This window comes from Cebidichthys violaceus, unplaced genomic scaffold, assembly GCF_023349555.1.
Source record: "Cebidichthys violaceus isolate CVI_PGR_0920_01 unplaced genomic scaffold, fCebVio1.0.p SCAF_38, whole genome shotgun sequence".
Taxonomy (NCBI): Eukaryota; Metazoa; Chordata; class Actinopteri; order Perciformes; family Stichaeidae; genus Cebidichthys; species Cebidichthys violaceus.
In genome coordinates, this window is record NW_027176572.1 from 460,816 (window position 1) to 488,175 (window position 27,360).

The 27,360-nt window shown below is 45.2% G+C and overlaps 1 protein-coding gene across 1 annotated transcript in view; it reads right to left on the reverse strand.

Annotated features, from left to right (window-relative positions):
- LOC137884322 (receptor-type tyrosine-protein phosphatase N2-like) overlaps positions 1 to 27,360 on the reverse strand; it is a 161,262-nt gene that overhangs the window by 50,681 nt on the left and 83,221 nt on the right. Inside the window, exon 12 of the mRNA XM_068726070.1 lies at positions 23,530 to 23,594. Within this exon, the coding sequence (XP_068582171.1) occupies positions 23,530 to 23,594 (65 nt within the window). The remainder of the gene's footprint in view (positions 1 to 23,529; positions 23,595 to 27,360) is intronic.

Sequence of the window (27,360 nt, forward strand, 5' to 3'; positions counted from 1 at the left end):
GGTGACTGGCCTCCCTCCATGTCGGTTCTTATCTGGGAGCTGTTGGTTTTGTAGGGGTCCCGCTCTGATCCTTTGCCAATGTAACGGGACCATTTCTGTCTGATGTTATTGATCGTTGGATTACTCATGAGGCTTCAGAGGTGTGTTGCCAGAACTTTTGAATCACCGTTTCGCTTGTGGTCCGACAAAGGTGTCAGTCGTATCTGCTGTTGTACTTGTATCTTAAAACGGTTTGCAGCAATTGAATCACAAGAAATGGCGAACGCGCATCGCGGGTAAAGCTTTACGAAGGACAGCGCCATTCAAAATGTAAATTCAAAGTATTTGTCGTACTTGAGCTCACTGTGTGAAAATGTTGTTTTTATAGAAAAGGTGAAATGTGTTTTATGTTAAGAGAATGAAACCAGAACAATAGACGTTCAAGTTGAGAAAATACAAACAAAAATGCATTTATTATGCACCACTATGTTTAAACATCCGTAGGTTTCATGCGCCATAAAATCATTTCAAATGGCATTAAACTGTCAGTAGAAACTGTCACGATATCCTGAGAGTGCTGCAGTGCACACACTACCGTAACAGATCGTTCTGTCTATTACGCCTCTTTGGTTGAGATCGATTTCAGAGACGGTAAAAAAATCATCTTTCAACAACTTCAGAAAGTCAAAGAGACAGTTTTCTGGCAGTATTTGTTTAACGTCAAGAACCTATCAAATTATCCACTACCAATCCGCCATGTGTTTGCATCATGACACAAAAAAGCATAATTCAATATGCTTGAAACTTTTTTAGTGCAACTTTTGCAAAAACTTGCCAAAAAAACTGCTTTTTAGTGAAAATTTGACAAAAATATCTATATTTTTTTATGGCTGTGAAGGCAATCGCAAAAACTTCTTTAGCGTCAATAGTGTGTGTTGGACCAAGGCACTAACATTTTATTATATATATTATATATTTTGGTTTTTGGTGGTCAAGACAATGGATACAGTAGAAATAAAAGGAATTAGATCAGTGCAAAAATATCCAGAAATCACAGATGTTTGTCTGAAAGAGTGTTTTGATAATAATAATGTTTGCATGTGAGGAACATCACCCTCTTCTTGTTTTGTCCATCCAACCCAGAAGCCCAACATGTGAAATGTAATGTGCAAGGTTGAAACCATCACTTTTTCTTCTTTTTTGTTGCAGTAATCAGACTCATGTCTCACTGCCTTTAATAAACGCCATTTGTTCTATTTAAAAGCTACCTTTAACATCTTTTCGGTGGCCTTAAGTAACAGAGAAATATTGTGTTTTTGTGATTTTCAGGAATTCTAAAATCATTTCTTACGTCTCCATGATCCACTGCAGTCTGTTCGTCGGTTTTGTGATACATTGAGATTGATAGTGACCATGAAGTCGTCTTCTCTGCCACCACTTGACGCCTTAGAGAACACCCAGAGCGACGAGGTCTCTGCTGTCATTAGCTACGGACGAACAAGAGGGTTTTAGACCAACCGGTCTCCTCATAATGAGCTCGAAAAACATCACTCATCTCGCAAAACCGTACAAAAAAACAAAACAAGACGCGTCTGCCTCTTTGTCTGACACGGACATCAACTCCGCCGTCAGCTCTGTCAGATGGAAGCGACATCAGAGGCCGTCATTGGCCATCGCCTGGATACCCCGCAAACAGCTTGTGCGATATTCAAACGGTCACCGGTGGAAACCAAATGAAAGGCTCTCTCTCCCCTCTCTTGTCTTCCACCAAAACGACGGCTCATTCAGCCTCGGGGACCACCAAACTGATGTCCTTTGTGTGCGGCGCAACATATTTTGGATTCCTTGTGACCCACCGTCCTGCCCCCGCTCGCCTTGTCTCCTCAGATGGCACCCGAGACAAAAGAGCCATCACCCGCATGATATGGTCGCCCCTCGGCCCCGACGCCTCCTGGGACATAAATCTCCAACATACAGTAAGCAAGCGTAACATCTGGGGCTGACTGACAAACTGACTGTGACAGGGTATTTTCATACAGTTACATATATTATAGTGGACAAACCGCAACGGAAAGTCTGGATTTTAAGAAAATGATTCTAACACCGGGTAAAAGTGAGACTCAAATGATCTCAAAACTATTTAGAACAGGTGCTTTAATGTCTGCTTTTACCGCAGTGCGCCGCATTTCAGAGAAAATATGTATACGCATCACGTAAATAGAGCTCGAACGCATCATGATGTAACTCAATGCAACCCCCATTAAGCTCAGCAGGACTGTGCTGCCCAACCGGGTGCTAAAGGCTAACGTTAGTTAGCTCTCGACCTACGCGGATTTGATGTTCATGATACAGAACTATCAGGTATTAACAGGGATAGTGAGTTCACTGCGTCCTTTCAGGTCTTAGACGCTGTTAGACTCGAGAAAAAATCGAATACCTATCTCAATGCAACCTCTGTTGACGTTAGCGGTTAGCTCAGCAGGACTGTGCTGCCCAACCGGGTGCTAAAGGCTAACGTTAGTTAGCTCTCGACCTACGCGGATTTGATGTTCATGATACAGAACTATCAGGTATTAACAGGGATAGTGAGTTCACTGCGTCCTTTCAGGTCTTAGACGCTGTTAGACTCGAGAAAAAATCGAATACCTATCTCAATGCAACCTCTGTTGACGTTAGCGGTTAGCTCAGCAGGACTGTGCCGCCCAACCGGCTGCTAAAGGCTAACGTTAGTTAGCTCTCGACCTACGCGGATTTGTCGTTCACGATGCAGAACTATCAGGTAATAACTAGAATATCAACTATAATAGCTGTTAGACTCGAGAAAAATTGAAAACCTATCTCGTGCACATGCGACTAATAACTAACTGCATGTAACTCAATGCAACCTCTGTTGACGTTAGCGGTTAGCTCAGCAGGACTGTACGTCCCGCCGGCTGTGCTCCCCCGTTATCTACGGTACCTGAAGTACTGTGGAAAGAGAGTCGAACTACACATCATTTTTGCTTCACTTTAGGTATTTTCATCTTGAAATCCCAACATTTTACTGCCACCATTCATCCAAAGAAACATGTTTAAATGCTAGAATATTACCGGCAATGGAGCGTTTTCACCATCGTGGTATTGCCGCTAAATTAAAGACAGTTGTGTCAGTTGAATAATCTCGCTGTTACATGAAATTTCATCACATTACGCAGATGTACATACTGTATACATCTCTGCACACACGCATGGCAAAAAAACATCTCTGCACACCCTCTGCAACACCAACGCTATACCAGTGCATATTAACACACACACTTGATGCTCATCTTTCTTCTTTATGTTTTATCTTTCTATTGCACAGACCCCCCCCCCCCCCCCCCCCCACACACACACACACACACACACACACACACACACTGTCTTGTACCTCTAGCTAAGCTCACTTCACAAGCTGTAAAATGGCTCGACAGTGGAGGCCGATGTAACTGTCTTCCCTCTGCAGCGAGAAGAGGCGAGCGTGAGACAATTCTCCTGACAGCCTCGACTGGAGCCGCATCACCGCCAGCCGGTCTCAGTCTGCGAGCTCCGTTTCACCAGTCCGATCACACCCTCGGAGGGCTTAAAGGCATCGCGCGTGCCGACTGCTGTCCCCCACCATTATAAGTAATGGGGGACAATGTCCTCGCCAGCCCAAACGACAGACGGTCTTGTTCGTCCAAACGAGTGTCTCTTTCTCCTGCGGACGTTAGTCTGACAATTGACCTCTTTCAATCCTGCAAATAATCGTGCATCAGCTCACTGTCTCACTTCTGCCCTCTCACGGACATCATTCTATTTTCAGTCAGAGGGCATGACGGCATCAAGACAACCAGACTTACTCTAAAACACCGGGGAAGCACGGAGAAACGTTTTCCCATCTCCCCCCCGCCTCCTCACACATCAAATGGAGTCTTTTTTCCCGAAGCGGAGGCAGGTTGCAAAAAAAAAAAACTGTAGGGAGGGGAAGGAGGGAGGAGAAAAAGGATGGATGGATCCCCTTCAACCATCACCTTTATCAGCCATCTCTCCTCCGCCGTGAGGAGGATGGCTCACGGCTCCGCTAAATAAATTGAGGGTTATTTCCTTATGAGATGCAGACTGAAGGGGAAGGTGATAACAATGACTTTTCTCAAGTCATTAAAGCCGTTTCTACATCTGCTTGTGGGTCCCGGTGGATTGTTTTCTTCCCTCTGTGTGACAAATAAATACGAGCCACCGCCGCCACCGCACAGCTCTCACATGCCCCGCAGCCAACATGGAGGCTTACTGTCACGGCTGCAAGATGCGCTCTCAGGGAGTTTTCCTAAAAGAGCATTTAGGACGTTCTTCAGAGGCAGCTCCGCGGGATTTTCATAATCAGCGTTGCTTTACATCAAATATGACCCTAATTTTTGTCCATATATCAGCAATGCATTGTATCCTTGAAGACATGCAAATGTGAATCAGCTCAAAATACACCTGAAGCTGTTTGTAACGGCAGGAAAAGAACAACTGTCGCACCGTGGCGGTCTAGCTACGGCACAGTTCAGCCAATGACTCGACTATAGTCAATGGACGGACTATAACTGACGATCCTTTTTGTTCGTCTTCACTGATCAGACTGAGGTTCAGCTCGCATATTCATGGCCTTCAGGGTTGAATTCGCTGGACCTCTTTTCTACCCGTTGAATCACATGTGACAAAGGCATTTTAGTGAAACGTTAGGGTCACTTCACTTCCACCTGCTAGCGGCTCCAACCGGAGTACTTCCTCACATTTTGGACGAGATTACAGATGTGCCTTTGAGAGATGGAGGCTTTCATCCACCATCCATCTCAAAGGCTGCTTGGTTACATTCAACACGTGGCTCTTTGTGATACCACATAGTTGATTTCCTTTGCGTGGAAAGGAGCCAGTTGAGGTGGTTTCGGGCATCTGGTGAGGATGCCACCTGGGCACCTCCCTAGGGAGGTGTTCCAGGCACGACCGGCTGGGAGGAGACCCAGAGGAAGGCCCAGGACCAGGTGGAGGGACTATATCTCCAAACTGGTCCTGGGAGCATCTCGGGATACCCCCAGTCAGAGCTGGCTGATGTTTGGGGTCCACCTGCTGGAGCTGTTGCCCCCGCGACTCATCTTCAACTCAGCGGTTGAAGATGAGATGAGATGAGATGAGATGATTCACCTAAAACGCATGAAGACTGGGTGGAAGTCGGGAATTAGTTGCCTTAGCCTATGAAACGAGTTGCTCAAATCAAGTGATCCGATTCAACAATGTTGACCAGAATATACCAGCAATCAGAATCGCAGCAGAGGTACAGCAACCGACCACAAACCTCGATCCAGAAACCATCTGATGACGTGAAGCTTCCGATCAGCACACCTCCAGACTCACAAACAAAGGCCAGTCTAGTGGAAGCAGTCGACGAAGATTGTCAGTGGCTGCACAAAAGATGGCAACTTACAAATAATTCAAACAAAGAGCCAAATAATTCTTTTATTATAACGCTAGCCTGTGATGAAAAAACAAGCTTACCAAAGCCAGGAGGGCATTTTATCGTGAACATTTGCATGTTTTAATAAAAAAATATATTTAAATTAGAAAGTGTCTATAACTTTCTTATTGCCATACTTGAATCAAACGCCCCTTTGCTGTGATATGATCACACTATACCACAGCCTGTCGTGAGCTATTGCCCACGCAAAGCAAATAAAATAAGATTATGACTGATATTAACATAAGACAATCTCAGGTTTTGATTTGACAAGAGGAGAATCCATTATGATCTCTAAACCAGACTACTGACCATGACATCTATGAACTAGAACTCACATAAAACAGGAATACGTTTCATAGAATTATCTAATTGCGTGACCCTCCACAACACAAACCAGACAAACCTACACACACTCACACGCACAGAGCCTCCAAATACAGCAACATTGTGTGTGTGTGTGTGTGTGTCTGCCGAGATTAGCTTGTTAAAATAGAGCAGCAGCGTTAGCATGCGCCGCGCTTCAAAGCAGAGAAAAGGGCTGTTGATCAAGGTGAATGCTACGCTTGTCGTCTCGCCTCTCCCTCACATTCAATCACCCACACGTCCGCCTGCTGGCTGCCAGAGAGAGTGTGTGTGTGTGTGTGTGTGTGTGTGTGTGTGTGTGTGTGTGTGGGAGGGGGGGTTGATGCCATGTATGAGGGAGTGTGTTAAACAAGTGCTAGTTTGTGTGTTCATGTGTGTGCAAGGGTTGAGTTGCTTAGAAAGTGTGTGTTAGGGGTGACTACATATACATGGCTGCGTGTGTTTCATATGTTTGTATAGATGTGTGTGTGTGTGTGTGTGTGTGTGTGTGTGTGTGTGTGTGTACCACATCATTTTCCCGTTTCGACATTCGTCTCAGCCGCACTGAAATGTTCTCAAAGCTCGGCAGTTCTTTTGAGGGATTCGCGCGTGTAAGAGCTGAAAGGAGGCAAAACCTGGAGGTTAAATGAGCAGCCGGCAAATAAAATGGCCGCTAGTGGCGTCGCAGCGGCGTTCGGTTTGAGAGTGAAAGACGGGAGTGATGTGCAAAGCATCGCTACACTGCTGTCACGTAGCGACTTAGGTCTCATCATTTTAGTTTTTCCAGTTCAGAAGAAGCTAATATTGGACTCAATTGTTGAGATGAACTTCTTTGTAAAATGTCATGGTGGCCTTACTTTGTTTGGAAGTAGAACAACAACACTGTGGGTGCTGTGTGTGTGTGTGTGTGTGTGTGTGTGTGTGTGTGTGTGTGTGTGTGCGTCAGAGAGGTGCATCTCAAAACCTGAAAGTAGTTGCAAAGGAAAGATACCACAGGAGGCAAATGAGATACTTGTTTTGCAATTTGGGCAAAGTGCCCCTTTAATCCACACCCCGACGATTCAAAGAACCCTTCAGAGAAATTAGAGGCGTCAAAAACGTCCCAGTTTGAATCTTGTGAGGACATTTGGTTCCTCGAGTGGAGAAAACACACAATCAACAATCAATTATTTTAAAGACGTAAATGCTACATGTACCACTTCAGATGTGGCAGGTGCACTGCTCTCCTGCAGTCGAGCTTAAAATGTGTGAATTTAGAAAACAGTAACAGCCTTCACGTTCCTTGAGCTTCCCGCCTTAATGTGAGCTCATGAATTCATCAGCGGCGCGGGCGCATTAGCTCGCGGGCTAGCTGCCATTAGCTGCACTCGGCAAAAGGCTGTGAACAGCCGGTCGTGGAAGATATTAAATACTTGTGACCCGGAGAGCACGTATTACAAAATGGCAGCGACCCTGCCCTGAGGGGGAGCGTTGTTTCCGCAGCGAACGGGATTCCCTGCAACACCGTTTAGTCTCCATTCATCAAAGTCATTTCTGGTTGTTGGTTTTTTTTAGTTTTTTTTTACAAGCACCAGGAAATCAGGGGGCGAGGTCACAATTTTCACAACAGGGGGAGGAGGGGGATGAAAAAAAAAACTTGCATAATTATTCATCATTAGCTGCACCCCCCATCGGTCCAGACCCATGTTATCGTCATGACAACGACCCCCTCGGCCCCCAAATCCCCCCCCCGTACTCCCACTTCATCCCACCCGCCCCTCAAACTCCGGCGGGACGGGCCCCCTGACTCAACATGGCCGCCAGGCATTTCTCTGGCGTGCAGGAGTGCTGCTCCAAACCCGCCCGTCCTCCTCAACACCGTCGGCCATGTTCCCGATACCCCCCCCCCCCCCCCGACCCAACAACTCACTCTGAATAAACTGAATCTGAATGAAAGACCAATGATCTTCTATCATTTTGGCCCATTATTCAAATAATATAAAATTAAAAAACAGTAAAATGTAGAGAACAATTGTCTAACGATGTGTGTGTGTTTATAGATATCTGAAATAAAACTGATCGCCTATTTGGATCCCAAAAGCAGCCACACCTTGAAACAAAGTGTGTACATTTTCTCTCCAGCTTCATTTGTTCTTCTTTTATTAGTCTATTAACTTATAGCTACGCGTCTGACGCTCTACCTACCCATCTAACGACCGATGCTCGTTACATAGGGTCCCTTCAAAATAAACTTCCGTTTTCACAGGAAGTTAGATTCAGGCAACAAAACCACTTAGTTAGGTTCAGGAAAAAGCTCGTAGTTGACGTTCCATCGATGTCAGAGGCTGAGGAACAATGACCACGCTGTGTTACCTGATAACTGTGTTATCTTTTATCTTAAGTTACCGTGGCGATGTTTTTTTATGTTGTTTCCGTACATTATTTACTGAGTTTACACACTTATTTTAAGCCCGACTATGATGTCCTTCCTAAACCTAGCTAAGTGATTTTGTTAGACAGTTTTACTGACACCATGTGGCCTAAAATGAATGCTAAAAAGCCTAAAATGCGTAATAATGACACACAGAAGCGTATTCACATGTGTTCCCATGAAATGGGGTTGAACATACAGAGATGTGCTTTGTGTATGCAGTCCTGGAGTTCTTAGGTTCTTAGACAACGACTTTTCTGGACCCGTGACACCGTGGACCTCTGCGACTAGCGTTGGAATGCCCCTGATGTTTTGCAGTCACGCCTCTCTCTTCAAACATCCTCTTTCTACTCCTCAGTTATAGACCCGTCTTATTTAAGCTCTCTGCATTTTCATAAATAAGATACACTCTCACAAGAGAGAGAATAAAATATACTGTATAGGCGAGAAAAACACAGAACCCAGAGAGTGAGGAAGCAGAAAACATAAAGGACGACAAACAGCGACACAGAATGACACGGAAACCTCAGCCGGGAGGAGACCGGTGCAAAAAACAACTACAAAATGCATCAAAAACCAGGAAGGAGACAGGAAGTCCGAAGTATGTGTTCAGAGCGAATGCACAGGGGAAGATTATGAACAGCTTCACGCTGGAGAAAAAGGTGGATTTCTGCTAGATGTTGAAATGTGTTTGTTACACAGGAATTGCGTCATGAAGCGAGGACGTGACTCGCGTGTGCTGGAGGACCAGGAAGACATCAGTCATCAGTCAATGACATCAGATTTAAATGAGCAACAACCGATCAATTGGTTTCACATTAAAGCCACCGGATCCCTGCTTCAACCACAAGTCCAAGCCTCAGAAAATGTCTCTTGACGTGTGAAACCTCCGTTTGTTTGGGATGTTTACACGTGTTCTAGTTGAATTAATGTGAATTAATCATTTTGTGAAAGGCGACCTCCATTTACTTCAATTCATCAGGACTTTTTTTTCTTCAGTCTTTGGATTCTCCGATCACCGCGGCGGCGTTGTGAGGAAAAACAAAGTTCTCTTCAGGAATTCAAGGTAACACCAAGGTGAGCAACGGATATACAGAAGTATTCCTTAAACGACCAGGGACCCAACGGCGTCGACCGTTCTATTCATTTAAAGAGAAGTGATGTTGAAAAAACCTTTGTAATGTGTTTCCCATTGCCGGTACACAAAGTACTTAACGCGTCATAAATAAGTCCTAAGTGAAAAGAAAAGGCGTTTAAATGTCGCTCAGTAAGTCGGCGCATCTTATAAGTGTTACCAAGTGCCCAGAACTCAATGGAGAAGGAGTGTTCCGTGGCACAGGTCAGTGTGAATGTGCATCAACTGCACCAATGACCGAGCGGTGCAGAACGTTGGTCTTGGACCAGGCCGCTCACTGGGAATCTCTATTTCATGAGCCGGCCGTCTGCCGCTCTGAAAGCAGAGGGGAGGACCTGTGGCAGTGAGCCAAGATGGCAGCATTGCCCCCCCCCCCACCACCACCCCCCTGTCACTGAGCTCACGGTGTCCTCGCCGTGTCCCCTGACTTAAGGTAACGGCTCCAATTTCACAGTTTAATTATGGCTAATCCGAGGGAAACCGAGCCAATGCCAATGAGGCGGCGCGTGCCAGCGGCCAGCACTCGTCGGGGGGGGGGGGGGTGGGGGGTGGGGGGTGGAGTAGAGTCTGGACAAGGTGCTGAGGACTTTACGGGCTGGGTGTGTGCTGTGAGCCCAGCTGGGACGAGGTGACTTTTAACAACACAAAAATCATTCCGGAGAAGTTCACCGCTTGGCTGTTGATGCATATTTTAGCACCAACATCGGACTGTAACGTCAGCCGTCCGCTCACCGTTATGTTCTCTAGAGTTCCAGCATGACAGCAGGCATTGCTAACTTTGTTTAATGTTCACAGTAGATTCTTGTTATAGACATTTACTCAAAGAACAAGTTACAAACACTTTGCAATTCTGATGATTCTGATGTGACGGTGAATGTTGTATGTGTAACTCAGATGTTTTGTTAGTGTAGATTTATGCTTAATATAAAGTAGGCATACTGATGGTCTTCCTACTTCTTACTGGTTGTGTTTGTAGTAAATGTGTAACAAGTTTTTGCCAGATTTGCCCGCTGTACTGTTTTTGCAGTCCGTTCCAAACCGCTGAACAGATGTTAGCTCTAATGCCGTGTTCACACCAAACGCGGCCCAAATTATTCGCGTGAGTAGATTACATACAAAGTCTATGCACAAACGCGATGAGACTGGAGTGACGCGATTGACGCAAATTTGCCAAAAATCGCCCCAAAAAAACCCCAAAACGCCCCAAACACGTGAGTTGAAATTTTGTAAACCAGCTGGTCACAGTGAATACAGCTCGATGAAATCCACGCAGCTCCTTTTAGTTTCCCGGGTTATCTGGGACTTCCACAACAAGTACTAAGCAGAAATAGAGGTTATTATTTCCGTGGTGGATGGCGGACAGTTGAACGGCTTCCAGGGCAATAAGCCACACCCCCTTTCTTTCCCGGAAAAGTCTGGACACACCTGCATGTGTCCAGACACATGTCTGTACGATGATATTAAAGGCTCTTCTTGGATACGAATGACTCATCTCTGGAATGTTCCTGTTGATTTCCTCTTGAACTTATTATTATAGAGTTATTTACTCTCGACACTTCACACTGTGTGAGTCAGATGATTATTATAATTTGATCCTGTACATCTTCTTTTCCTTCAAGTCTTCATTTTTAAAGCAGCACAAGCTAGAGGCACACAAGTTCAAAAACGAGCCATTCCATTGTTTTGCGGCGTAACGGTAACAGACAAAACCCAGCAGCTTCTCCACTGCTCTCCATTTACATTGCAGCGAACGCTCTAATTAACTTTCCACCGTGGCCTTTTCTAATTGATTGGCAATCAGCCGCTCGTGACAGACACCGAGAAGACAGGTATTCATGCATTACACCTATAGCGTCGCTCTCATTTCATGGTGGGTGCATGTTAGATACTGGCTGTTTAGAAGTGTTATCAAAACACAGACTATTTAATTACCCCCCCCCCCAACTCAGAAACATCTCGGCGTCTACAAAACGAAGGAGAACTCTGTCCGGGCTCTTTCAAGGTGTCCTGTCTCAGATGTCCTTTGGAAGATTACAGATACAATTCCATCAACATTCATATCTTTCCTTCCCAAACAGGATGAAATGATCAATTTGCTGAAATCTACAATTGGGCATTATCTTTTTTTTCCCCGCTTTAAGGTAGATATGAGTGCAATGTTGGGGGGGGGGGGGGGGGGGGGCGTCTAAAAAGCAGTGGTATTGGTCTGGAAAACAATGCAATCTTTTTCAAAGTATTCATCACCTGATAAAAGCTGCCAAGGTCAGACCTGTGGGAGATTGCTCGATCGAAAACATTATTTGTGCACCGGGGTTGTTTGCCTGGAGTGCACTTTTAAAAAAGAGCCTAAATCTGCTCGGGAACAGCAGCGGTGGCGGTTGAAGTGCAATAATGTCTGGTGCGTTGAACTTTCTTTTTCAGATTTGTACCATTAGCGGTGTGTTGCGACGGTGCGGCCAAAGAAAACTGAATTCTCATCGCTCTCCTTCTCCTGGTCTTTGGTGTCTCACTCTTGAGCTCTCTAATGAAGACCGGAGTGGTGCACAGAGGATGCCGCATATATTTCTCTACGGCGGTTTCATCAGTGCTGCTCACAAGATACTAAAACACGATTGGATTGAGAAGCACCCACTTACGGTCAGCTTCCGTTCCATATGTGTCAGTTCTCATAAGCCTTTTCACTCATAGCACCCGCTAAATGACTCATGTAACCTTTCAGGCACACATGCACTACATCGGGCTGTTCTCATCCAGCATTCGTAGCAATAAATACCAAACATAATGCGCCGTAATTTGTAGACAGCTCAAGAAATGTTTTCGTATGTTATCAGTGTATTCTTGAGGAGGTGGACGCGTTCGACAAATATGCGATCTGTCAGCCAGGAGACCGCGGTTCGTTCTAACTAACCTAATTGAGTTTCCTGTGAAGACGGAAGTTTATTTTGAAAATACCATACGCACGTAACGAGTGGAAATTGACACGCGTTGCAGGCTTTTGCAGGAAAACAGGAACTTTTTGTAGGATATCATACGAACCGATGTATCAGTATAAGTTGACTATATTCAGAAACTGACACAAGCCGTGGCAATGCCAGAAAAGATGGGGCAAGGGACCTGCAGGAGACTCAACAGAAGAAGAAAAAGATGGTGCATGGCCGAATGCAGGCCTATGTGTACGCGGCAGAAGACGTCTCTTATTAGTTTCAAACATATTATATGCTTCTGATGCCCCCAAAAGCACTTCCAGGTAACATCTGCAGGTATTGTCGAAGGTTGCGTTGCCTTTCTCAGTCTGCCTTTGGTTAACCTGCTCCACTTTATAATGCTTCCAATAGCGTATCAAATTAGACCCACCGTGGTGAATGACTCAGTCGTCATCAGCATAGAAACGCATTCCCCACTGCTTGTGATCAGCACAGAAACACTGGAGCTAACAGTGATATGATAAACGAGTGGATTAATATCTGCTAATTGCTCACCACGCAGCTCATGCTGTGATTGAGAACAGCGACATTAGCCGACGGGAAGAAGACAAACAACAGTAATACGAATTAAGTAGTCCATTATATGCACGTGGAACGACCAAATGGTAAGTAGCAAGTGAACAGATGAGAAGTCAGGTTTGCTGCTGTGACTGTAAATGCAAGGCAACAAAAACAGGAGCGGAAATTTATTCTAAATCCGCACAATTATCTCATCAATCAATGTGGTATTGATGATCGCTAATCAAAGCATTTCTAATATTAAAGTTTGTTTGTGTGTCACTTTTCAAACTTGTTGCGTTTTACTGAGAATAACTTCAAGCCTTGAAGACAAATAAGCCAAAATGCCGTTTTGGTCATAAGCCATGACCAAAACCCAAGCCTCAAACCTCAATTTGTATCATCAAAACTTTACAGAAAATCCCCGTTTTTACACGACATACATTAAAGTGTAGGTTATTCATGCTATTTTCACATAATCATTACAATATACAGGAACATACCTGCATAACCTGTGCTCCAAAACATCGTGTCGCTGTGATATGTTTTCATGAATAGAATCCCCTCGTTTCCGGGTTCACTATAACTCATATCGTTCCAATAAATACAGTTTAGTTGCAGCGGCACCGGTTTTAAAGCAGCTCCTAAATTGCCTGTTTACCTGTTGCAGACAACAAAAGCCTGCGGTGACGTACGGCAAAGCAGACAAGCCACGCAGCACGACATCGTCGGTGACCTTCGAGTACCGGCGGCTCCCAGCGGGATTTTCCAGAACCGTGCTGAAGTTTGAATCGCTTTAAACACTGCGGGCGTTGGAACGCCAGCCATATGGGAACTGACGCTTTCTCTACTTGTCACGTTCAGTTTAGACCGAAGCGCCGGCTGAACCATTAAAATGTAATAATGAATCACGAAGCCACGTCCCACTCTGCTGTGTCCTCTGCATCAAAGCAGCATTTCATTTGAGGAATAAAGTCTGTCCCTGAAGATCATTACTGTAGATTTGATTGTACAAAGCGAGTACAACGGACCACCGTCGAGTATAATCCCAGTGTTTCTGTTATTTCTTTTCATAGACAAGTGGACTTTTCATACAGCAGCCAGTACGGTTTGTGTCTGTTGTGCTGCAGGTGAGCTGTGGCATCTGATGGTACAATGGACCTCAAGGCCGCCACCGATGAGGAGGAACACTCACCTTCAACCTTCAGCAGATACCATTGAACACACACTGTACCTCTCTGTTTGTTATATCATATAAGTGTGTGTGTGTGTGTGTGTGTGTGTGTGTGCAAGTTCATCACGGTAGAACAATCCCAACAGCTCCGGCTGTTACACTTGAAGGACAGAGTCTTACAACTGTCCTCAGTGTGGTGCATCATATGTACTCAGAGCCCAGTGGAGGGAGGGAGGTGTTCTGGTGGGGAGCCTGCAGCGGCTGCTGTGGCGGGTGGGGGTAATTACGGCCGAGCCTTCGGGGCCCTGACAGTCTTCCTTTGCCCCCCCCCCCCGTGGAGCGCCGCCACGCCCGTCAGTGTCTGCTAGGCTCCGCGGCCTCCCAGCTACCAGAAACCTTTAGCTGCAGATGCCACGCAGTGTGTGGCGCCGCTGCTCCCGTCACCGCGAGGAGAGGGGAGTTTTTTGGGTTTTTTTTGGGGGGGGGGCAGATGTGCAAATGAAGAACAGAGCGAACGGCACACAACATAACAACCGAGCGATTTGCACAAACATGGGCGTTGTGAATGCTTTCTCCCTCTCGTTCTCTGCTTCTTTGTCATTTGTTTTACTTTGTTAACTTTGCTTTTAAGTAGCTATAAGGTTGTAAAAATCCTGTTATCTCCATTATCCCTATCTTCAGACAGCCCAAATAGAAAAACATTTCGTGGGGGTCTCTGAAAATCACAAGACAATTATTTGTCACTTCGCAATTGTCACTTAAAATGTGTCTTTAAAGCTCAGTGAGACGGTATTTCTCACTCTGCTCTTAACCCTCTGAACCACAAGCAGTTTCTGGACTTTTTACTTTTTAGCTCCCGTCAACAGAAAACAGGACAATTACGACGACAAGAAGAGAAAACACAGACACACACACATAGAAATCATAGATAGAAAAAAACAACACTTTTCCAAGTGTTACCAATATTGGAAAAACAATTTACATTTGTGCTAATCTTTAAGTTGTGCTGAGGAACAGAAGTCAATGCAACAGGATCTGGTTTGGGAGACGATGATTATGATTTTTGGTTGCGTTGCGCGTAGGGAAGCGTTCGTCGGGCGTGTTGTGTTCAAGGACCTTCGGAAAGCTTTTACAGCTTCCGGCTACGAGACATTTTGGTTATTTGTATTCTAAAGAAAGCATGCTTTTCAAACCCGCCGGTTGGTTTTGGGTACAGACTGATCTTTTTTTTCATTAGCTGATAATGTTGACGTTAACGAGTGATTGGAGAGCACCGGCCGTCCACCATCACGCCAAGAGGCCCGCTGGCTAACCAGGCGTGAGACGTACTTTAATAAAGGCGGGCCATTTCAGAGCATCGGGCCATTTGCTCAACGATGTGTGCAGACAACAGCGTTTGCAGTGTGTCGCCCGCTCTAAATTACAGCTCAGCATTCGGGACATTAGACGGAGCCCACAGGTGCGTGTCAGCAGGCTCGATGCTGTTGTCTTTACACACCGCCGCGCCTCGCTTTTTGCCGGAGCCGAGCCTCTCGGGAGCGCGTGTCGTCTGAGAGAAACAAGATCCAGACCCGCTGCGGCGTCGTGAAATTCTGGGCTTTCATTTCTTTTTTTTTTCAGCTTTTCCTGGATGACCTCGACTGTACCCAACAGTCCATTTAGCGCCTGGGGAAAGTAGGAGAGGTGGCGTGAGCCTTGTATGCCAGCTGTCTGCAGTGCCACGCTGTTTGCCAGAAAGCCCAGCGGGGCGTCCACAGCCCCTGTAAGCGTGGCTCCGGAGAACAACGTGTGCATGGAGAAGACTCCAGACCGGGTTATGAGGCCGGCTTGGCTGAAAATAAAGATGCTATGTGACAAACGTTTTTTTTTTTTCTTCCCCCCACTGTGGTTAAAAGGGAACATGTGCAGCATTTCAAATAAGTTACATCAGCATTTTGCCATTGATTTCTAATAAACTTGGCTGGACTCTGTCAGCCCTCTAGCAGCCTCTCTGCACTTTAAAATGTTAACGACTCTTTGGATTTGGGAGGAAAATCAAACAAGCATCTGTGACGACACTCGTCAGGCTGGTCTCACCCGAGCATTCGTAGAAATACCTACGGAAAAATAGTGCGCCGTAGTTCATAGATGACGAAACGTTGTCGTATTAAACGTAGTCTTGAACGAGTATAAAGACCGATACAACACAGTCACGGCAGGAGGGAGGGGCGTCAACGGTCTTTCAGCCAAGGAGTATATTTGGAATGCTGAAGAGTGACGTAGAGACGCCGTATACGTCTCTGGTAGAACCCTGTCAATCACTGTGTAGCCCCGCCCCTAAATCATCCCCTGCTTCATGGTCTGTGTGACTCTAAATGGAGCATAATGTACTAAATGAACATCATGCTGTATTGAAGAAGACTGTAAACTAGAGATTGAGACCATAAACTCATGTTTACAATGTTTACTGAGGGAATAAATCAAGAGAGAAGTAGAGTCATTTTAGACTAGACTTCTATACAACCAGAGGAGTCGCCCCCTGGTGGACACTAGAGAGAATGCAGCTTTAACACGCAAAGCATCGGCTTCACTCGGCAGAACCGTGTTAGATGGCCTGACAAAGGCATTGAATTCTGATTTCTGTTGGTCTTCCACAACCAGGTAGACCACATACTATGACTGACACCTGGGATGTATCCCAGCATGCATCTGGCCCCTAGGGCCCCCTGCTGTGAGCTGCCATTACCATATCAAAGGCTGTTCGGGCGCCGTGTCTCGGGCCAGAGAGAAAAAAAAGAAAAGAAGAGCCAGCACTTCAACAGCCTCTCGATTCAATTTTTCACATGGAGCCATTTGAATATGTATGGCAGGAGATGCAGATGGGTCCGTGAGTGTGTACACTCAGGTGCACTCTCACGCTCATACATGCAGGTAAAAACCCACACGTATGCGAGCTCACACGCATGCCATTGTTTTGATCTTTCTATGATTTATTTTTCCCTCTTTGTGATGAAAATTACAGATAGAGCCGGGCACCGCGGTGAACAGACAACCTTGATCCAGTGTGTGTGTGTGTGTGTGTGTGTGTCTCTGCTTCATGAATATTCTCTTTCAAATCCAGCTCTGTTCTCAGGCACCTGGACAGGCGGCACAAAACAATAGTGTGTCATTACGAGCGATGGTATCGCTCTGCTCTCCTCCGAACACAGAGGCGGGAGTACGCTCTCGGTGAATTCATCACGGACGCCGTTCGTTGTTGTTCGGTGGGTAAAAGAGGACACGACGTTCTACTCCACAACATATCCTGCAATGAGGAGTTAAACACAACACTGCTGTTTTATAATCTTCACATGTGGCGGCCTATAGCTTGTGTTAGCCAATCGGCGCGTCTACTGTGTCGCTAACTTTTGGGCTGCATGGTTCATGTACGCTTTGAACGTTCTTGGCTTGGTTTCGCGGTGGCCTGTCCGCCTCTAAGAGACCGCTACACAGGGGCGGAGGTCAGAGCTTGCCGGTGCCCGCTGGGTCTAAAGCTGCGCATCGGCAGTAACAGTTTGCAGCTCCGTGGTGCGAGGGGGTTAGCGCTGGCGGAGATCGAGCTAACCGCTAATCTGCCGCGCGCTCCTGGCGGCGAAAGGATCGTTTTCCCTCCTCCGACATGCCGGGGATAGCTGGTTTGTCGTACCTTATTTCGGAAGAAATCGACACGACAGGTAGATGTGTTTGACAGAAAGTCAACATTGCGTTTATAATGGGAGCAAATATGTTTTAAACTAAAATCCTGGCTTCTAACCTCGGAGCCGAAGCTGAGATCGAAATGTTCGCAAACATTGCAGCAGCTCATGAGTTCAAATCAGCTGCTGTGATTTTTAATACTTAAATCAATCTAAAGCAACGAGGCTGAGAGTGTAAACGCATTCTTGCATAGTGAGTGTGTTAAGTGGTGATGGACAGAGCCATCTACTATTGTGTTTTGTTTCATTAGCTCCTTCCCTCCTCCCGTTATTTGTGAAATCGTTCGTTCAGACAGACGGATTGGAAGCGCCTTGATTTGCGGTGAACAAAAAACGAGCTGGCCGGGGGTTGGAGGAGGATTAGTGCCACTCCAGGACAATTATAATCTGGTTGCTGCCACGGCAACCTTATCTCCATACCTCCCTCCCAACACACACACACACACACACACACACACACACACACACACACACACACTCTCTTAATTGGACGCGAGTGATTCTCTTCGGCCTCGGTGAGGTCGTGTTCAGCCGCGTGAGGTAACGGTTGGTCCAACTGGAGGAACATGGAGGGAGCCTGAAGTCCTTTAAGAGACTTCAGGCTCCCTCCAGAGGCAGCGGCGTGTCGTACGAACCTTCAGAAAGAAACTTAAATGAGGATGTTCAAGATTTGTATGAAGGCGTGTAATCTATCGAGGCCACTGAGATCCCTCCTGATCCAACAGGATGGGCCCTAAATGGACTGTGTGTCATATAAGGTCATTGGAACATCTGCTGAGTGGCCACTTAATAGGTACACCATTATAATGTAATGCAATCCAAGACAACAGCTGTGTGTGTGTGTATATATATATATATATATATATATATATATATATATATATATATATATATATGCTTGTTGAATGTTGCTAAATGCAATGGCAAATTTGATTTCTTGGTCTCAGATAGTAATGTTTTTTCATAAAACATATTTTTTTACAGGTCAGTATGCATTTTGAATTGATTTATCGTGGGTTATGTTTTGTTTAGTTCAAGTTAATTGAGGTGTTAAGGTGTTTGTCGTGTTGTCATTTTTCCGTACGGCTGTGAATGTAAAATACAACGTTTTGCTAATAATATCTTGTTTGATTAATGTATTTATACTAGGATTTGTACTATTCTGTTTTTAAAGCGTTAAACCATGTTTCTTAATATCCACTTAAATCATGAAGTTTACTCTGTACTGTAATTGGTAAAAAAAACAACTAATAAACACAGAATATTACAATTCAGTATTTAGCAGCAACTATACCTGAGAGAGGGAACTTTTTCCGATAAATTGTCTGTTTGTTCAAAAACACTTGTTGTCTTGAGCGATGTGTGTGTTCACGGTTTCCTGACATACTCCCTCTTAAGAACTTTGACGTTCCTTTAAACCGTATTTTATAGCACAACAAGTTGCTTTGTCAAAGGAAGTGTGAAGACAATGTGAATGTCATCCAGTTCATCAAAACACAGAGTTTTAGATCGTTCCATGACACAGCGAAGACATGAACAACGGAGACAAATGGCAAAATGGCGAACTAGTTTGCTGCAGTTGTCACATTGCAGATACGGCACATCAATAGCATTAGTTGGGCGTTAGAATACATTTTCTGAATTAATTGATTCTTTCACCAACGAGTGTCTCTCCAGCAAGTTCTGGCTTAAAGTGTTTTCAGATATCTTGCTGACAAACTGACACGTCCCCGCTTTCAGTTTATTTTTGCATTTCCCCAGATTTATTCGAGTGTTGCAGCTATTTTGTAAATTGCCTGCACTTAAGAGTTAGAAAAGCAGATATTTCCACTAAACTCATCCCATTGACGTGCTCACCGACGCTCCTCTGCCGCCCTGAATTCCAAAGAACAAAAAAAAAATAATAATAACAGCCATGAGAAAAGGCGACTTACCGCCTCGATTTCTCAGAAACTTGATCGCGGAGGAATTTGGAAGTGTGGTCACGAATCATGAACGACCACACGGAGAGGGAACAGCGGGAGGTGTGCTGATTCACTCGGGACAAAATTGGACCGGACACGGAGGCTGTTGAATGGGACTCCGGCTTCCTTTCCCTATGAACGGTATTTACTCGATGTCTTTCAAGGTTGGAACTTCAAGGTTCACTTATTGTCATTCTACAACACAGGGTTGCACAACACAGCACAAGTCGTATATAGCAAAACATCCACCTCCCCGACCTCCTTCTCCAGTATGATCCTTTGTACTGCTTACAGTCCTAAAGAGCTTCGTGAACCCTCAGAGTCCCATATGGACCTTTTTCTGTCTTTTTTTAAGGGGAGATAGCAGGTCAACAGATATATTCCTCATTGAAGTGTTTTACAGCATTGTTCTAGCTCGGTTAATATAAATGGTGAAAGTGTAAAAAGGCTTAGAACATTATGATGGAAGTGTGATGGCTCATCAGTTGTTTCAGCAATTTTTGGGTTGATACCATTTGTTCCACAGATTTGGTGCTAAATTTTTACCACTCGTGATTTGACAAAAAATATCAAAAACCCCGTGAAATACCACATCAAGTCACCAAGACCTTGAGGAACACAATAGAAAAATTCATGCTGTGATTTGGCATAAAAAACATTTGATATTTGGGGATTTGGGCATTTTTTTGCCGATTGCATGGCGAACACTTCTGTTCTTGGAAGCTAATCAGAAACCACCTTACTGGCAAGTACACCCAGGAAAACCACACATCCTCTGAATGACCCAGGTCTCTAGTTTGTGGTTGTGAAGTTTCATGAGGCTGTGAGTATCCAAGAGGTCACAACAGGTCATTTTATACATCGACATCAAGTTTCAAAAATGCTCTCACCAAATAGCTACCATGAGGTCTAACATCATCACGCATGAATACAAGGGAACTCATTACATCCACACGAGTCTCAGCTTTCCAGTCACACCCGTTCATTCAACACCAAGACTGTTTAGGGACCCCAGTATGCAGAAATATTCAAAGACACCATTTTAAAAAAGGCGAAAATAACTGCATTCAAACATCTGCTTGGTTTTTGCCCCCAACTGCATGAGATTATGTTAAAGTGAACATTTCTGTCGGGGAGACTCGTTGGTAATAGAGAACCAATTTTCATTTGCATATCTTGAGGCGAGAGATCGAGGGACCCCTCTGAAAATGGCCATGCCGGTTTTTCTCTTGCCCAAAATTTGCACCGTTATTCAGCCACCTTCACGATAAGCTAGCACGACATGGTCGGTAGAGATGGATCCATCAGGTCGTCTTGTGTCATGTGATACCGATATCATTTCTCACCAAATCTTCGCTGTATTAGTTAGAATTTTCAATAAAAGGTTAATTCCTTGTCTGCCACATCCAACAGGGATGGTCTCTCTAACAGCTTTTCTTCTTTAATCAACAATTACGGGAAGGAGGTGAGAGGACTGGCAAATGTACAGAGTCAGGTATTGCCCAGTAAGTTAAACCAAGGCAAATATATTATAATGGCTCTTTAGACCCATGTACTCTATATTTCTAAAACACATTAGTGTACACCAACAAGCAAGAGAAATGTGTTCCAAATATCTGAAATAAATCTTTCTGCAGATAGAAAACAGATAATTACTTTACATTTGAGCACACTCGTCCTATGTAACTCTTCACCCAGTGCTCTACACACGCCGGACTGTCAGATGCATAAACTTTAACAACCACACATTAATTTATGTTCTGTTTTACTGATCGCCTGTTTTAGTCTTTATTGGTTTTATTGAAAGCTATTCCTTCCCCATTACCTTTGCTGCGGCAACAACCCCACAGGGGATCAATAAATGTTCACGCCGTCTTCGCTTGAAACGGGTACATGCATATGCACGGGCATCGGTGAGAGGACCAGAATCCATTGGCCTGTTCAAACTGTCCAAACCGAGTCGAGCTGGAGAACAAATCGCACCCCTCTGCACTCTGGAGAAACTAACTTTTTGGGGGTTTTTTGTGTGTGTTTTTAAGCCTGTCAGCTGTGATGTAGTATGTTAATATTCTTATTTTACAGTAATATGATAAAACTGTAATACCCACCGTACGGGGTTATGATGGATGTTTAGTTGCAGGTTCAGACTCTCTTAGTATTCCTCTAACTGGCAGCCTGTGATGGAGGGATTTTCTCTGCTTCTCTCTCTCTCTCTCTCTCTCTCTCTCACAATGGAGGTTCGATTGGACATAATTGGCTCCTGTTTGCAGCGAGGTATTGATCACCACGATAGGCCCTCCATTCCCCTCCTCCTCCTCCTCCTCCCCTCTTTCTCTCCCACACCACGCTGCTGCCACTTTGATAAGCATGGTGAACAGCGTGCCGTCATCGGCGCAGACTAACTCTTGAATCAGTGGGCGAGTGCAGACGCTCAGCAGTCTATTTATCTCAGAGATGGCGGAGAATAGCAATGCTAAGAGATGAAAACCAAGAGGGGGAGAGGCCCGAGAGAGAGCGAGAGAGGTGGAGGAGATGGAGTAGGCGTCAGTCATCAGAAATGCTGCTTACTAGAAGTAAAAGTACAATTATGATGTAGTTAAGGGTGTGTATCTTTACCGATTCAACACGCATCTTGATTTATAGTCTGCAAGAGGACACAATCGACACATTTTAATAGCTTGTTAGCTAACGTAGCTCCTCATTAGTGATGGCTGGGTCTTGCTTTCTCTGTCTCCCCCATAGTACTTACAGAGACACCACCCTCTGCCTCTTTCTGCTCATACAAAGTTAGCTTTTTCTAACTGTATCGGTTATTGTGGGACGTGTGGATTTTGGATCGATTCCCCCTCAACATTGGAGCTGGACTCATAGTTTTCAATCGAAGTAGTCGTATCCAAGTCTCTTGTATCAATTTTCCGACACGTGCATCGGTTAACCTTCCCTATATTTAGTCCCGGGGCGTAAATAAAGACTGCAGGTCATGCAGTTGCGTTGGGGGGGGGGGGGGGGGGGGGGGGGGGGGGGGGCATAGAGCGGGTTAGATTGCCACATCTGAAATAAATACTGTGTTCAAATAACGACAAACGTTAAATAACTAATGCTCCCCATATGCTGATGATATGCTGCTTATTCTACATAAAATATAAAAACTATAGACAAACCACAAAAAAATATATATATTTATCTGGTATTTGAGATACATGGATGTGCAATGACGATTGCTGGGTAATATGCATGTGGATGTTAAGTCTCTTTTTGATCATGCGACAAGACGTTACGATATACAGTAGCTAGTTTCGGCGCAAAATTTGTCAAGACTGACAAGCCGGGCCCATCTGCAAGCTGAGCAAACAGTCGTGACTGATCAAAGTGTCAGTAAATGACTGTAGGGCCTCGTCGTACCGACCTAACGCCACTGATACAGTAAGAGACGAAAAGTGAGAACGGAAAGAAAGGCAAATGGAATTTGGTTGTTCATTGTGTCGCTTTGAGGAAGACCCTCATCTGTTGGCGAAGCCTCCGTCCACAAAGCCAGCTCCACAAAGAAAATGGTTTTCCCCACTTGTGGTGTGGAGGAACTTGACTGGCCTGAACAAAGCCGAACTGATCAACCAAACCAACAGCAGCGTTGAACCTCACTAATGCTCTTGTGGCTGAAAGGGACAAATCCCTGGTTCCATAAGGGTAGAGGCTGCTGTACAGCAGCAGTCCATGGTTTGGCCCTTGGGCGTAGGGGTCATTGTGTTTAATCTGTGTTGAAGACTCACATCGTAACTTGTTCCCACTCATCCAAACCTTTGATTTACATCGAAAGTGAAAACTGATGTACTCACGTCGGTGACCCCGGCCTCCAGAATGCTGAGCTTTGCTTCTTTCTCCAGAGATTCTTTCTGCTGAACTACAGTCAGAAGAAACAGACGGGGAAAAAAAAAACACAGGTTTTACAGAAAATAAAAATGGAATATTTGTGCAAAGATCAAAACCAGCAAGACCTTTGTAGCAACATAGCAGTCAGTACAGTTTAAACTGGATAAACCTTCACATTTGATTTACCCCCGGTGTTCACATTAATGTGCAGGATGCATCCATATGTGCAGAAGCTGCTAATAATCAATGGTACAATATCCACCAAAGCTGCTTTTAAACTCGGCACTTGACTGATTCACAGAAAATCCATAACTTCCTCCTTCATTTTAAATATTGAACATACAGTATATACACGTACATACATACAGCAGAGCCTGAACCTCATTGGTTTGATCATTCTAGGAAATGATTATTGGTACAACCAGTGAATCTTAAAATGTTCTGCCATCATTAGGTTCAAGATCACATTATTATTTATGGGTTTTTTTTATGTCCTTGAGGACTTTTAAAAGAAAAAAGTTGATATTTAGCTCAAACCATTGCTGTGCCTAAGAACAGCCAGACTCTTAAATCTTGTGCCTTTATGTGTGGAGAGGCTTCTGCACCTCCATAATGCTGTTTCTTTCTTCTTTGTTACTGCTCAATACACTTTTAGACAATTTAAATAACTGCAGCAAGGCAAGGACACTGCTCCATCCACGACACTGTTCTTTGAGTAGGAGGGAGTGCATACATTGACCTTCGAATTGGTGGTAACTTCCACAATTTTGATGCCCAATCAATGCCACGACAAAACTAAAAAACAAAACAATATATCCCATGTACTCCGCCATACATTAACATACACTCCTCTGTTAGTTTGCATTTCCTCTTTTGCTTATTTGTTATTAATCCCCTGATGATCCGGCCCAAGTTTCTCACCAAAAACAAAACCAATACACTTGATGTAAGTCAACGCAACCTCCGTTAACGTTAGCTGTTAGCTCTGTTACCTGTGCTTCCCACCAGCTGCTAAAAGCTAACAGCTAACGTTGCCTAGCTCTCCTCCTGCAGATTTCAACACGGAGTCGTTGTTCCCAATGGAGCATAATCAGGAAAATGTTTACTCGCCCGAGGGACGACGGTATGCTGTTAGTCTTGAGCCATGATCCCCCGGCACTGTAGAAAAACCGGAATGTTTTCATTGTTCGGCATCGACTTAGTACGGACGTATGGGTCCGAGTGATATCCCTGCACGTCTCGTGAATGGTCGTATTGACTGTTGAGTACAGATGTCATTTTACAAAGCTCTGTTGAAATCTCCCTTCACATACAGATTCACCACAGCCTTTAAACTAATGCCGGTGCCCACTCTTCACCGGATCTGAGCCTCAACAGGTGGCGATGTCACTGGGGTTATCGCGGGAGCACTTCCCAGACGCCAACGTCTGCTGAATTAGGGCAACAAAAACCTCCTCGGGGGACTCGGCAATACATTCTGCCGTTCCAGAACCAAATGAGCTATTACTGTAGCATATCTTCACTTTATGAAATATGAATTCCTAACCTGACCTGCCGCCGGGCAAACATTACAACAAATTTCCCCACAAATAGAATTAAACCCAGCGCAAAGCTGCCCCCCCCCCCCCCCCCCCCCAATCGCCTTGAAGGGAAACAAACGGAGGACTACAATTTATATTCACGGCTGAGCGTAATATTAAAGCCAGAGCAAAATGTTATGAAGAAGAACAAAAAGAAAGGGTACATAATTACATTCACTTTACTTTGCATCTGAATGCGCCGGTGTGGAGACAGAGAGCGCTTCTCCTTTTGTTGACGCACAAGGCAGATGAAGGATATGCAAATAGCGAGCCTTGACTCCGCCGCAGTCCTGCAAAATTCACATTTCATAATCAGTCCTTCAATCTGTCATGATTAGCTAGCGTCGCCAAGGCGTTGTGTAACCCACAGGCCTCGTCCTTTAACACCACTGTCTAAACGAGTGGCTCTTTACAGTAAAACATCGTCATTCACCTATGAGACAAGTGGTGCTCTGTCAGCTCTGTAACGCCTCAACACTGTGTGCAGCTATAAGGTGCCTATAAGTGTGTTATTTAACGGTCGTAATCCATAAAATATGAAAAATAGACTCATCTAGGTTACATATACTGTAATAAAAACCACCGTGAACTGTTTTTTAATGGAGAAGCGGCAGACTGGTCGGCGTCCTAAGCCCCAGACAGAGACGTATGAACACCTCGCCTGCGATAGCTGAGTGGCCCGACGTGTCTTAATAGTGCTGTCAGCGGGCAGCGACTGCCGGCTCGCCCCCCCCCCCCCCTCGGTGAGAAATAGAAGCTGAAGTGGCGGAATTGGTTTGTCAGCGTCGCCTCTTCTTCTGCTCGCTGAGCGGCGGCGTCTGAATGGACGCTCTGCTTCTGGACGGAGACGTCCGCGGCTTCTCGTTTGGGTTCTCCGACGTCTTCGGCGGCACGGCCCGTCTCTCGTCTCGGGTGTTTTTTCGTCACTCGCCGGGTTTTGCTTGTGACATCAGTAAACGGGGTGGGGTCAGGGGTCAGAGGCGCGGCACCCTTTAAATGGTGCAGCCCGCAGAGAGCAGAGCAGCAGCTGTATGTGATTTAACATTCTTTAGACTTTTGCACCTTTAACCTGGTTACATGTACACCAGGTAACATACGCGTCTCCAGCGTCCACATTGACAGTAACCAAAGCAAAGCAGCGCACCGGAAAGACTTGAGACTAGCCGACATTGCCCCGGATCAAAAAAAAAAAACACAATCGCATAATGTCATGCTGTTGGCCAAACTGTCTGTTTGTTTTTTTCTTTTTGCCGGATATCACATCTCAATCTGAAAGCACGAATAGGAGGAAGGGGGGGTGAGGGGTGACGCTTGTTTTGCACCCCCATTGAACCGTCATCTCTGGAGTCTAGAAACAAACATTTCATTTGTCGTTTCAATCTGACGCCGTCGATCCTTTTTTTTCGTTTGTGCCGTTTGAATGGGAGCCGCGGTGGAGCCAACGGATCGGTCTCTCCGAAATGGTTTTAAAAGGATTAATTAAGTTCAAATGAAACACAGGCAGAGACGGTAAACAAGCAGGCGACCCTGGGACCAGCGAAACAAGTACGGACCCAAAGTGCCTTTGGTAATTGATGAGGCAAAAACCTGTTTGAGTTGCATCTGCAGAAAAGCCTAATTGAATAGCCGACACACACACACACACACACACACACACACACACACAGAAACATCTACACACACACACACACGTATTTCCTGATACAGAATCAGAGTAGAAAGCCTGATATACCCAAAACACAAACAAACATGAAAGCGCTCGACAGGATTTTGTTTTTATGTTGGGAGGGAATCAGAAAGCTCGGGTTCCCCGGAGAGACTTGCCAGGCGGCCAGCGAGCGTGACGACATCACAGGCGGAGAGCTCCCTCTAATTAACCAACAAGCCGAAAAACACCGCGGCGCTCCGGCCTCTCTCCCAAATCTTGGCCAAAAAAAGCCGCCCGGACCATCCGTCCCTCTCTCCTCTCTCCTTCTCCTCTCTCCTCTCTCCTCTCTCCTTCTCCTCTCTCCTCTCTCCTCTCTCCTTCTCCTCTCTCCTCTCTTCTCCTGCAGACTACAGATGAGTCCGAGTCGGACGAGGCGCCTTCGTTTGTACCCCGGCGAGCTTTTCTCTCCGGAACCCAAATTGGATCCATTTTTAAGAAGCAGCGATGGTGTCGTGATCAGACCTGGACTGGGCGACTTTTTCCTTTTTTTTTTTTTTTTTTTTTGCAGC